This window comes from Phaethon aethereus (assembly GCF_964289735.1).
Source record: "Phaethon aethereus genome assembly, chromosome: 16".
NCBI classification, from domain to species: Eukaryota; Metazoa; Chordata; class Aves; order Phaethontiformes; family Phaethontidae; genus Phaethon; species Phaethon aethereus.
The window spans coordinates 533357-546140 of record NC_138592.1 but is presented as its reverse complement, the minus strand read 5'-3'; the positions used below and the strand labels follow the sequence as shown (position 1 = coordinate 546140).

The following is a 12784-nucleotide window of genomic DNA, read 5'->3' as shown; positions in this document are numbered from 1 at the left end:
GCCCTTGCTCAGCCTTCCCGGGAACATCCCCAGCATCTGCAGGCAGCGCACTCATCCGCAGCCCACTCCCCTCTCTGGGCTCTCATTAATTAGCAAATTAATAAGACAGTATCAGCGCTGACAGGAGGTGTTTCTGGGGAAGACCTGCGGGTCCCTGGCTTGCAGGCAGTGGTAGCTGGCAGGGATGGTGCCGAGAGCCAGGAGCGAGGGGCCAGCCGGGGCTGCCTGCCACCATGGGCAAGCCCATGGCCATGTGCCAGGTACGGGGTCCCCGAGCTCGGCCAGGGCCTGGGCTCGCAGCCCCAGCGCAGGCGGCCATGGCCGGGCAGGGGAGCAGGGAAGCTCTGGGGAGCATGCAGAGTCGTGGTGGCGCGGGTCAGGCGAGACAGTGGAGACTGTGCTACTGCAATCCAGGCGTCCTGGCGGCTTTATTGCGTGGGGCAGAGCGCAGCGGCCAGCACCGCTGCAAACCCTGGCCCCTGGGCTGCCAGCCCCACAGCGGGGCTCAGGCTCCACTGCTGCCTCCTCCTCGCGGTCACTCCTTGCCTCTCCCTGGGGGGCAAAAGGGGACGGTGAGGAGGGGGGTACAGGCAGGCTGGGGGGAGGCAGTGGGGTGCCAGTGCTGGGGAGCAGAGCTGGCCCCCGACCAGCTGCTGCACTCACCCCCGGTGCATTCACCCCTCCAGCCCTGGGCATGGGCTGCCCCCCCGGCCCGCACCCCCAGAGACGTGGCACAGCTGGGAGCAGCTCTCGTGGTTCCGGTATTGCATGGAGGTACAACCGCCGTGCCAGGGAAGCCGAGCAGCTGCGGTGGCTGTTCAACCACCAACGGCTCCAACTGCCCACAGCTCCACTTGGAAACGAGTGTCACAACTAGGCGAGTGCCCACACGGTACTGGCCCCCCCTCCACGGGGGCCACCACAGCTCCGCCAGCCCCCTGCTCTCCCAAACCCATGTTTGGCAGAGACGTGGGAAGGCAAATGGCAAGAGGAGGCTTTCTCCCCGTCCCGTGCAGGCTGAGCGCGTCACTGGTCAGGTTTCCTACTTTGATAATCAGGCTGCAAAATTATGATTACTAACACTATTGCCTGGTTCTGACCAAAGACGACGCCAGCTCCTGGGACAGAGCTGCGAGCTGGTTGAAATCTCCCAGCATAAACGCCCAGAGGCCCCTGTGCCACGTGCCGGGGCCCAGGCACACGGCATGCCGGGGTGATGTGGGATGCTGCTGCTCTCCCTGCCGCCGGCAGGCTGCCCTGGCTCCGTGGGGAGGCCAGCAGACCCTCTGGGTCCAGTTGCCTGGCTGCAGGCAGCGCCGCTCTGCAAGCCCACTCCCTGCCTGGCCCCTGCCTCTTCCTGGGCAGGGGCAGCCCAGTCTGGCCCAGGCCAGCCCCTCCTCTCACCCGGTTGCTGGCAGACCTGCTGGCACTCCTCCACGGTCCCGAAGTTGTTGGGGTTCCCCCCACAGCCGCTGTAGGTGAATGGCTGGCAGGCCCCCATGGCAGGGTTGTAGGCATAGACACGGAAGCGTCCCCTGCACGGGCCAGGCACAGGTGGGAGGTGACAGATGTCACGCACAGACGGGAGCGGGACCACGGTACCTCTGTCCGGAGGCAGGCAGCCACGGCCACAGCCCGTGAAGCAGCACTTCTTGTGGCGGGGACAGTCGGTGTCGTCACTGCAGGAGCTGTTGCAGGGGGCGAAGGTCTGCAACACCTTTCTTTTGGGGCAGACACCCGGGTTGGCTACAGGTGGGAAAGGGGAGAGCGGCTCACAGGCGGGCTCAGTCCTAGCTGCGGCCCCTCTCCCACTGAGACCCCCAGCCATGCTTACCTGGCACCGGCGGCATGCAGTGGACGTGGCAGCCCAGGCTGCAGCACTTCTCACTGCCTCGGCAGTCAATGTCGCCGCCGCACTCCACCAGGCAGATGGTCACCACGTCAGGGTCCGGCCGCGGGCAAAAGCCCCTCTTGGCTGGAGGTGCCCAGCAGGGTCAGAGCCCTGCCAGCCCCTGCCCACCCCACCAGCCCCTGCCCACCCCCAGGGTGCCCACCCCTGGGTCCTGCGAGCAGGGAGCAACAGGCACCCCTGTTCCCCTGCACCAGAGGGGCTGGGGGGGGTGCAGGGGCCACCCACGCCAGCCCTTGCGGGTGAAGCACCCCACAAGCGCTCACAAGAGCCCTGCCCCAGCGCACCCCGTCCGCATGCTGGGCCTGGGGGCTGGCGGGGCGGCGGGACCCGCTCCCCGCGGTGGCTGCAGTCACCCCCGTGGAGGGCAGAGCATGGGCCCGTTCGGGGCTGCTGGGGAAGGGACCCCCTCACCTCCCAGGGGGAGCCGGCACTCCCGCCCGCAGCCGGTGCTGCAGCAGCGCTCGCTGCCCGGGCAGTCCTCGTCCGAGGAGCAGAAGTTGTCGCAGCGCTTCAGGGGGATCCTGCTGGGCCGGGGGCACCCGCCGTACTTCCCTGGGAGGGCGGGCAGGGGGTTACGATGCGCAGGCAGGGCCCCTCAGCCCGGGCAGGCCCCCCTTGGCGGGGGGGCGCGGCCGCGACCCGCTCTGCCGCGGGGCAGAGCACGAGTGGAGTGGAAGCCGCCGGCGGGTGCGGCGGGCCGGGGGACACCGCGGAGGACCCAGCCCAGCCCAGCCGGGCGCGGGGGCTGCAGCGGGCGCTCCCGGCCCGGGGGACCGCGGGGCTGCGCGGAGGGGTCCCGGCGGGCTGCCCCAGCCCGGAGGCCGTGGCCCCCGCAGCGGGGCGGTGGCGAGGAGCGGGGCCGAGCCCCGAGCACGCCCCGGGCCGGGGCTCACCTGGCAGGCGGTGCGCCGAGGCCGCCCGGCAGCGGCCGGGGGGGCCCGGGGGCGGCTGCACCACCAGCAGCAGCAGCAACAGGAGCAGCCCCGGCTTCATCGCGCTGCCCCCGCACCGCCCGCGGCCGCTTAAGTACCGCCCGGGAACCCCGGCCCCGGCGCTGCCGCCGCGCCGGTCTCCGCCTCCGGCGACGGCGCTGCCCGAGCCCGGCGGAGCCCGGCCCCGCGTCCCAGCCCGCTCTGGCGGAGGCAACAGCCTCCTCTGCCGGCCGCCGCCCAGCGTGCTGCGCCGGGATCGGGCCCGCCGTGCTGGCGGGCACGGCCCCCGCAGCCCACGGAGCCCACGGAGCCGCGAGACACCGCAGGCGGGGGCGCAGGGGGAGCCGCGCAGCCCCAGCCCCCGCACCAGCGCAGCACAGCAGGGAGGGGGCTGCAGGCAGGGAGGGGGCTGCACAGGCCAGGGTGACCGTTCTCCATGGCTGGGGCACAGCGGCAGGAGGACAGGCCAGGCTTCATGCCGACGTGTGCCGGCAGGATTCACGCGCGCCGTCGTTAACGGCACACAGCTACACGCCATAACACGCTACAGGCGCATGACAGCCGGGGGAGGAAGGGCGCGAGGCCGAAGGCCCGCAGAGCGAGGAGCCACCAGTGCCAGCCGAAGGACCAGGCGCTGCTTGGGAGAGGCTGGTGACTCCTCACATCACCACGGTGGCAAAGGTGTCACTCAGAGGGACCCAGTGCACATAAACTGGGGACGGGACTGCTTTCACAGCCCCTGGTTCTCTTGCTGATGGTTCCCTTTGTTTCAGACCCAGAGTTTCTGTAGCAACAAATGCATTTGGCCGCTTGGAGCCGGGCTGACGCAAACAGGAATTTCCAAGTGGGGAAATACGATCGTTGAGCTGTAAAACCCCGTATGAGACCGCAGAGGTCACGTTGGCTGCAGCAGGAAGATGCCTGTTTCCAGCCCGGCTGGCCTTGCAACAAACCCCCAGGCAAGGAGTGTCCCCAGTGTGTCCCCCCCACACACCGGGACCCTGACAGAGGCCTTTCTCCACCAACTCCAGCTCTGGCAGACGACAAGCTGCTTCCACCAGCCCCTCAAACACCCAGATCCTGCCCCTCTCCACCCACCATGGGCATGGGCTTGCCCCCTATGCCTTGCTGCAGCCCTGCCAGCCCCCACCTGTGCCCAGCAAGCCAGGCTGCCTCTGCCTGACCTGCTGGCAGCACCTGCCTGTGCCCCTTGCCATTCGGCAAGGCACCGCAAGCTGTGCTGGCATGGCCACAATTCAGCAGTGAGAGGTGCCACAGTGCAGACCCTGAGCAGGGACGCGCGCAGCCCGGCCGTGCCGCTGCACCGCGTGCGATGGTCAGCAGGGAGCAAAGGTCCCATGTGGCGGAGTCAAGGCGTGGCAGCAGCAGCGCCACAGGATCCCCGTGGGCACGGAGCACACCTCACCCCCGGCACAGTCACCCTTCGCACGCTTGGCTGCACCAGGCTTTCTGCGACCTCCCCACGCCATTAACCTTGGCTTCCCCACCCCATCCAGGGCCGCCTCCCGCCGGTCCCAGTGCGCGGCGGTGTGAAAGGCAGCTCCAGCGCTGACCCTGCTGTAGCACCCGTCTGCTGGGACACGCCTGCAGCCGGCCAGCATGACAGCACCCAGCCACCCGCCTGTCCCCGCAGAGGAATGGTGCTCGGCGCACGGCGCGGGACAGCGGGTGTGCCCAGCCTGGCACGTCGTGCAGGCTTCCCACGCCCCGCTCCCCCTGAGGCCACGCTTGCCCGCAGGGACCCAGACAGCTGTCACCTGTGGCTCTGCGGGAGGACGCAGCAGGACCCGGGACCTGGCCGGGGCCAGGGCAGGCAGGCAGTATGTCTCTGGGGCAGGCACAGCTGGGGACAGACCCCCAAGCTGCTCTGTCCCAGGACGCCTCCGTGCCGTGCCGTCGGGCTGGCCACCACCGCAGGGGAGCATCCTCCTTAGTCCCCCCCTGGGTTCCTGTCCCACAAATGCAGCTAATTGCTTGTCACATCTGGGCAGTGCTTGGTGTCTGCAGTGATGAGTCCCACAGCTCGGTGAGGAGACCACTCGCCCTCTGCCCCTTGTCTGTGGGTCTCCCCTGGCACCCCCAGCTCCTGCAGCTGCGGGAAGAAAGTCCCACCCACACCCTCCAGGCCACTCTGATGTACCAGCCTTCCCCCGGCCTCTCTGTCCTCTCTTCTCCAAGCAGGAGTGCTCCAGCCCCTTCCTCTGGGCGCCCCATGGCCACTGGGGTGGCCTGGCCCATGGCCTGCATCTCCCGTTCCCCAGGGAGGGTGCTGTTGGGTGCTGACGTCCCCGCCCTGGCTGAAGCCTGGCTGCTGGGGCTTGGACGGGGCTGTGGTAAATGATTTCTCAGGCAATAACATGTCGTGGGGCTGTTGCTGCCTCGGGCACAACTGTGAAATGCAGCAAGAGTTTTGGCACCTGAAGGTTGTGTGCACAGTGGCCCCTCCCCGACCCTGCGCGGATATAAACCCCCGCCGATCCGCGCTGGCCATCCGGCACCCATGGGGAGCACCATGAAGACTGCCAGCATTTTGCTCGTGGGCATCCTCGCCCTGTGTGCCCAGCTGCAGCCAGCCGCTGCGGCTGCCGGCGGCACGGGTGAGTGCTTGGGGGCATGGGGCATCCGTGTCCCACCAGCTCGCGGGGTGCTGTGGGGCTGGCTTGGGCTGGGGGTCCCACGTGGGATGAGCAGGTAAGACCGATCACACCGGCACAGAGCCGGGTGCGTCCCCGGCTCTGGGGCACCCCATGACGGGCTGGGCTGGCCCGGGACACACACCACCACTGAGCCGTGAGGCTCCAGCTCTGCAGCACGGAGAGGGGCCGCTGAGGTATGCACCGTGCGGGCAGCGTGGGCAGGGGGGGATTTGGCGGCGGCAGCAGGACGCGGCAGCATGGCAGAAGCTCTCCTGCCCACGGGGTGCACCGGCCTTCGGCTGCCAGCTGGTTGCACGACTGCGCCACAAAGGGGTCAGGTAACTCCCCGTGCCCACGCACGCAGCGCCAGGGCCCGGAGCTGCCGCTGCCGGGGCCTGACGTCTCCCAGAGGAACAGGGGTCCCTCCCTATCGCTGTCCCCTGCTTTCAGTGCCGCGGGAGGCCAGCTCGCCGCCCAGGGGCACCTCGTCGGGCCCAGAAATGCTCCCTTTTAATCATTGACCGCCCGCCCTCGGCAGGCAGGGAGCCGTGACTCCAGCACCTTCCCTGCTGCCGCGAAGGAGCCGCAGGCGCCCACGGGGCTTGGGCACAGCCAGCGTGACCAGGCTCAGCGGCAGCGGGCACTGCCACCCAGGGGTGCTGCAGGGGAGAGCCTTTGGGGTTGGGCTCAGGGCTGCTGATCCCGCATCGTCAGTCACGATCCTCCCCTGGGATGTGCCTTGGCACGGGGAGGGCTGCCCGCGGCCGTGCCGGCAGACCCCCATGCTCCCCACAGCTGTCCTTGGCCTCTGTCGAGGAAGCGCCTGGCAGATCCAGGGTGGGGACGACAGCATCCCAAATGCTGTGCACTGGGGATGCAAGCCAAAGCATTTCTGTCTCCCGGAAAGCAATGCCAACTGCGTGGGCTGGAGCCCGGCACAGCCGCTGGCCCTGCCGCCAGCACGTTCAGTCCCTCTCCAGCTGCTCCGGCTGGCTGGGGGCAGCTCCAGCTGGATCGGTCGCTCCGCAGCCAGCTGGGCACGCCGGGGCCAAGGCACAACCTTGGGCAAACCCGCCAACGCCCACGCTGCTCCCTGCAGCTCTCGCCTTCCTCCGTGGCTTCCTCCTTGTCTCCTGACACGAGCCTGTTTCTGGGCTCCCGTCCGCTCCTGTCCAGCTGTGCCGGCGCAGCCCAGCTGCTGGCACCCACGCTTGCAGCCTCCCAGCTCCGGCTGCTCACCGCCGGCACCAAAGACACCCCACACGCTGGGGCAGAGCAATTACAGGCTTGGACCAGGGAAACAACTCTCAAAGGCAAGCACCGCCGGCAGCACCAGCACAGGAGCAGCTGCTCCATCATGGTGGGACACCGGGGCAGCCCCTGCCCTGGCAGCAGAGACGGCGCCACTGGGTGGGCAGCGTCAGATCGGCAGCAGGTGCTGCTGCTCCAGGAAAGCCACCGCTGGGTCCGCATGGGCCCTGTCCCTGTGCGGCACAGGGACAGCGTGGGTCCCTTGCCACCATCCTGGAGGGCAGCGCCACATTACCACTCCCATCCCGCCCTGCCCACCGGAGCAGCATGCCCCAGACCTGGCACCAGGGGCCACCGGCCTGCAACATGGCTGCCTTTATTCAGGGAGTCCCGGCACTGGCCCTGGACTCAAAACACCAGCCCAGCCCCGTTGCCCCAGGCGCTGTCCCCAGCAGGGCCCAGCCGCACAGGCAAAGCAGGAGCATCCTGGCCAGCCTCCCCGGCAGCTCCCTGGCACCCAGCCACCGAGCACGCTAGCTCGGAGGGTGCAGGAACGAGGACCGCCCTGCCACTCTCCCCGCCACTGCCCTGCCGCTCTCCCCAGCGCCCCAGGCCTGTCCCCCATCCCCACGTGTCGGCTCCCGCTGCTGACGGCGGCGAAGCGTGAAGCGGCGGCTGGGCCATCCGCGCCAGCTCCTGTTCCTGCATAAACACCCACGGCGGGGAGGGGACCACAGGCAAAGGCAAACAGTTGCTGATTAACTGCCGCTGCGCTCCCTGCCGCATTGTTGACTGTGGGGTTAAATTACCTGGAGACGGACCCCGGCAGAGCGGACACCGGCCGGTGACTCGGAGCAGGGGCTGCGCTCCCCCCATGCACCCCGGTCCTCACAGCTCTGCGGGATGCTCCAGCCCTGGAGCCTCTGCCGGCAACAAGGGCGCATCACCGGAGACGGGGCAGGTCTCCCCCTCCTCCCCGCGCAGGAGAAGCTCAGCCTGCGACCGTGCCCAGGATGGGGCCCAGGGAGCCAGGACCCTCTGGGTTTCCCCCCAGCAGAGGGGTCCAGCCTGTGACCCCAGCCAGGCAGCACCGGCACGCCGCAGAGGGACCTGCGTTGTGACCGCAGCCAAACGACCCGACGCGTTGAGCTGAAACCAGGAGCCTCCTGCAAAGGGGCCGGGGTCCTTGAGGACCCCCAGCGTAGTGCTGGGTGGCTCCCCCTCCGTCAGCAGTCCCAGGGGAATTGAAGCCACTGCCGACAGCCCCCGCGGAGGAGATGGGAACTGGCGGAATGGCAAACACTGATGGCAGCAGGGCAGCCGCTCTGGGTGATCTAGGCCGCTTGGCTAGCTGGGCCTGACCAAACAAACCCCAGCTCGATGCTGCCATGTGCCGCGAAGCATCCCGGCCCACCGGAGGGCGGCGCGCGTGCCATGGGTGGGGTGTCCCAGACAGCCGCCAGGCCCAGGGGTCTGGGGTCGTATGGCCCCCGGCACTGCCGTGCCCCGCAGCACCAGCCGCACAGCCGGAACATGCCTGCCAGCCACTCGCCCGACCGGCGCTGCTGGATGGTCCGGGACGCGTCCCCGGGGCTGTTGGAGGCTGCGAGGACGGCGGGGGCCATGGGACGAGGCTGCGGCCAGGCAGAAGGAGGCCGTGGCTGCCAGGAGGTGCGGGGGAGCCCCGGGCGGGCGCCTGCCTGGGGCGCAGGCAGTCTGGAGGGCCCTTCAGCCGAGATGTGAAAGCTGGAGGAGAACAAGTGGCTGGAGCAGGAGCCAGCTGAGCGGCAGCTGCGGCCGAGCCGCAGCCCCCAGCCATGCTGCCAGCTCATCCTGGCCTCTGGGCATCAGCAGCCCAGGCCAGGGGCTGCGGTGGCTGCAGCCGGGGCGGTGGCAGGGATGGATCGTGCCCCATCCCTGGCACACCCATGCCTGCCGCACTCCCCGCTGGCGATACCAGCTGCGCCTCCATGGCCTCTGGTGGCTGAGCCCTGTGCGGGCCCATGACAGCCCTGTGCCCTGGCTGGCTCGGGGGCCAGGGCTGGCCGGGGGCCGGCGTGCGACGCACAGGGGCCATGGCCGGCGGCACTTGGCTGCTGTTCCTGCCGGGCAAGTTTTCGGCATGGCCGCCCGGTCTCCTCGAGGCTCCCCCTTCCTGGTCGGCAGCCAGCAGCGGCAGATACCTGATACTCGGGTTGTGCAAGCGCGAAGGGGGAGCCTGGCCCTGCCCGGCCCTTGGGAGCCACCCGGAAGGCCGAGCCCTCCCACCCGCCGGCCCCACCTGGAGAGGAGCTTAAAGGCCGGCCGGGCGGCCCCGCAGGCGCAGCGCCGGCTCCCGCACCATGCCCAAGGCTCGCAGCGTGCTCGTCCTGGCGGGGCTCCTGGCTCTCTGGGCAGAGCTGCCTCCAGCATCCGCCCAGAACGTCACCAGTGAGTATGAGCGCACGGCTCGCCACGGCACGGCTCGCCACGGCTCGCCACGGCAAGGCTCAGCATGGCACACCCCGGGCGAGCCGCCAGCGTCGCTCCCAGCCCCAGGGACTGCTGGGGCCAGGGCCAAGCACCAGCCGGCGCCTGGCGCGGTTGGGCTCAGCAGCATCCCTGGACCCAGCCCTGGGGCTGGCGGCAGCATCTCCCGCCTCGGGACGGCAGACCTCACCCTGCCGCAGGGACGGCGGCCCCAGCGCCCGCCCATGCCCTCCGCTTTTGCCTTGCAGCGAAAGCCGGTGTGTGCCCGGACCTGGCGACGGAAGCGGTGAACTGCACGGTGGGGTGCCAGTCCGATGGCGACTGCGAGAGCACCCTCAAGTGCTGCCCAGCGGCCTGTGGCAAGGCCTGCCAGAAGCCCGACGGTAACGCTCCCTCCTGCTCCTGGCCCCACTGCCCGGAGCCAGCCCTGCTGCCCTGAGCCGATTGCCCATCTCAGCCGGCAGCACCAGTGCTCCGGGGCGCGGTAGTGGCCGTGGGCCTGGGTGCCTGTTACGCATCCGGCGGCAGCGCGGTTATTGGGGCCTGTGTGGGGAGCCCGGCAGGGTCGGGGTGTGCTCCTGCAGGGCGGCCTCCCGGCATAGTGCACCGTCCACGCGGGCTCGCTGGGGCTGCGCTCACCCCTTCCTCCTCCCAGCGACGCAGGGGTTGAGCAGATGCCTCTGAACGATGCTGGGGCCGGTGCGGAGGGCAGGGGCCTGTGCCGCTCCCCCTCACAGCCCTCGCTGCCCGCTCAGCCCCGTGAGTGGTCACCAGCCCGGGATGTGGGCACTATCCTGCCTCCCAACCCTGCACCTGGGAAGAATCTCCCAACGGCGTCATCCCCGTCAACCCATGGCCACTCGCCGAGTATGCTCACTGCGCCAGTCCTGCCGGAGAGCAGCCTTCGTAGACGGGCGCAGGAGTTGGGACCTCCAGCTGCAAACACATGGATGTGAACTTGAGGCTCTGGTATCTCCATCGCTGCCAGCAAGGACAGAGCTGGCCCGGCTGTGCGGCAGAGGAAGACGGCATTGCTGCAGAGTCAGCAGCCCAGCACCGGTGGCAGGCAGCAGCAGGCAGTGGGATGGCAGGGCAGGGGCCCTGCACAGCCAGGGCACAGGCTGTCTGGGGGGCATGTGCCCCCCTCTGAGGCCCAGGCTGAGCCCACACACCAAAAGCGCACAGCCGGGTCTGCCCATGGCAGCTGCGGGGAAAAGCGGGGCCAAGGCTGCCGTCAGGGCTGCGTGCCGTGGCTGCACATCCTGTGCCGGCCACCCCTGAGTGGGAGGCTGAGCACGGGTACTGCGGGGGACCGCCACACCAGTTGACCTCCTGGACCTGTCCCCATCGGGTCAGGCTGGCAGGAGCACCAACAGGCAGAGCCATAGGGTGGGGGAGCCGCCGGCCAGCATGGGGGTCCTTCCCCCGTGGCAGCCAGGGGCCAGGGCCATGCCTGTGGCTCTGGGAGCTGCAGGACCGGCCCTGCCCCTCGTGCCGGGGCCGGCAGGTCTCAGGCCATGTCCCTTCGCCTTTGCAGAGAAGCCCGGCACCTGCCCGCCCGTCAGTCCAGGGATCCCCATGCTGGGCGTCTGCACGAACCAGTGCAAGACGGACTCCAACTGCTCCGGGAGCCAGAAGTGCTGCAGGAACGGCTGCGGCAAGGTCTCCTGCGTGACGCCCCTCCACTGAGGTCAGTCGGGCGCCTGCCAACCCCGGGGATCCTGCAGCACCTGCGGCACGGCACCCGCGGCACGGCACCCGCACCCCTGTCCAGCTCATGGCCCTCTGCTCCCTTTGCAGGAGCAGCCGCCTCCTGCCAGCCCGGCCACAGGGAAGCTGCTGCCCAACACGAGTCCCGCGCGCCCAGGCCCCGGCACCGCACCGTCCCGCCCAGCCCAGCTGCGCTCCTAGCTTGGAGCCTTCAGCCTCAGCTTCCTCTCCAGGGTCCCCTGCTTGGGGTGCACTGCAGTCCCCCACACTCTCACCAATAAAGCAGTCTCTCCCTGCCGTGCTCGTGGCCGCCTCTCCATCCTGCCGTACTCCCTGCCGGGCAGCCGTTCTGCCCACTCCCGGCCGCGTCCTGCCCACCGCAGCTGCGGCTGAGCACTGGTGCCGTTGCTGGGGCCGCCTGGAAGGGATGCACACGACAAGCACCAGCACTGACAGGCTGCACCGTGTCTTCAAGGGTCCCCAGCCTCTGCCCCTGCCCAGGGCTGCCCCATGGCTCCACGTCCCGGCCTGCCGGGGCACGCGGACTCCTCCACCATTGCCCTGACACGCTCAGAGCGGGGCCGTCGCAGCACAGTGGCTTCCATGTCCCATCGGAGCAGAGTTGCTCTCTGCCCTGCAATGCTGGGGGACGGGGAGGCTGCCGGCTTGTGCTGTTGCACAGGCATTGCCCAAACCCACTCCTGCCCCACATGCTCCCAGCCTGGCAGCGGCACGTCACCCGTGGCAGGAGCTCGAAGGAGCCATGGGCAGTGATGCCCCGAAGCCCCTGTCCCATGGCTGTCCCTGTCCCCTCCCTCTGCTGCCTGCTCAGAGCTGAGCCCCACTCTTGCTCCTGCTACTCTCTCCCCGGCACGTCCTGCTCCGCAGGGCTCCTGGTGCCTTGGCCCTCCCGCACCCGCCCCACTCCCACTCCCAGCCCTCAGGACCAGAGCAAGCGGTCCCACGCGCCTTCGAGGGTCCGGCACCCCCAGGGCCCTGCCTTTGGCAGGGGACGGAGCACGGCTGTCTCCCAGGGCGCAGTGAGCCCTGCGCCCCGCCTGGCACAGCCCGGCGCCCGGGGCTGGTTCCCCCTCTCCCTGCAGTGCAGGTGCAGGCCGGTGCACCCCGGCTCAGCGCCGCAGCTCTCTGCAGCACCGCTTGCCACTCTGTGTCTGTGCCGGGAGGTGACCAGCAACGTTCCCCAGACAGGACTGGGTGGAAGCTGAGGACCGGGGACAGGACACCGCTTCCACGTGTCCCACTCCTGCTCAGTGTCAGGGAGCGCAGGCAGTGGGGCTCCCGGGGCGCTGCCTGTCCCCCCAGCCTGGCTGCTCGCGGGTCACCGGTGACCTGGAAAGGGTGCACTGTGGAGGATGCGTCAGCTGCGGGCGGTGAGCCCAGTGCTGCCCCAGGAGTCTCCCTTGAGCCGGATTGTTCATGCCCGGCACTCCCACGGTCTCGATACGGTGCTGCCGTGGGAAGGAGCAGCTCGGCTCGGCCGGCCCCCGCCCCAGCAGGGTTTAAATCCCAGCCAGCGGGCCCAGCAGCACGGCCTCCCGTCAGCAGCACGATGCTGGGCGAGCGCACCCTCCTGCTGGTTCTCCTGGCGCTGTTCGCGGAGCTGCCTCCCACCACAGCCCACCAGCACCGCACCGGGGACGAAGGCACTGCCACCGCAGTCACCTCGGCACCGCGCCGGGCCCTGCGGGGACGCTGGCTGCCTGCTGCCCTGCCTGCCCCCGGCAAAGCGGGCAAGTGCCCGGTGGCAGGGAGCAGAGCCCAAGGCACCCCCAGGCTGTACTGCCTCTCCGACCACGGCTGCCCCGGCACCGAGAAGTGCTGCTGGAGTGGGC

The 12784-nt window shown here is 69.6% G+C and overlaps 2 protein-coding genes across 2 annotated transcripts; one reads left to right on the top strand and one right to left on the bottom strand.

Moving 5' to 3' along the window:
• Nucleotides 1-535: 535 nt before the first annotated feature.
• LOC309410681 (uncharacterized protein) lies at nt 536-8377 on the bottom strand (the record flags this gene model as incomplete). The annotated part of the gene is made up of 4 exons (XM_082007126.1): nt 536-552; nt 1405-1916; nt 2266-2506; nt 8167-8377. The coding sequence occupies 4 exons, from the start codon at nt 8375-8377 to the stop codon at nt 536-538; spliced, it is 981 nt and encodes a 326-aa protein (XP_081863252.1).
• A 497-nt stretch (nt 8378-8874) lies between these two features.
• LOC309410573 (WAP four-disulfide core domain protein 2-like) lies at nt 8875-11244 on the top strand (the record flags this gene model as incomplete). The annotated part of the gene is given in 5 exon segments (XM_082006996.1): nt 8875-9018; nt 9021-9077; nt 9080-9182; nt 9470-9604; nt 10759-11244. Coding segments are annotated over 5 exon segments (591 nt in total). The 3' UTR covers nt 10911-11244.
• Nucleotides 11245-12784: the final 1540 nt, after the last annotated feature.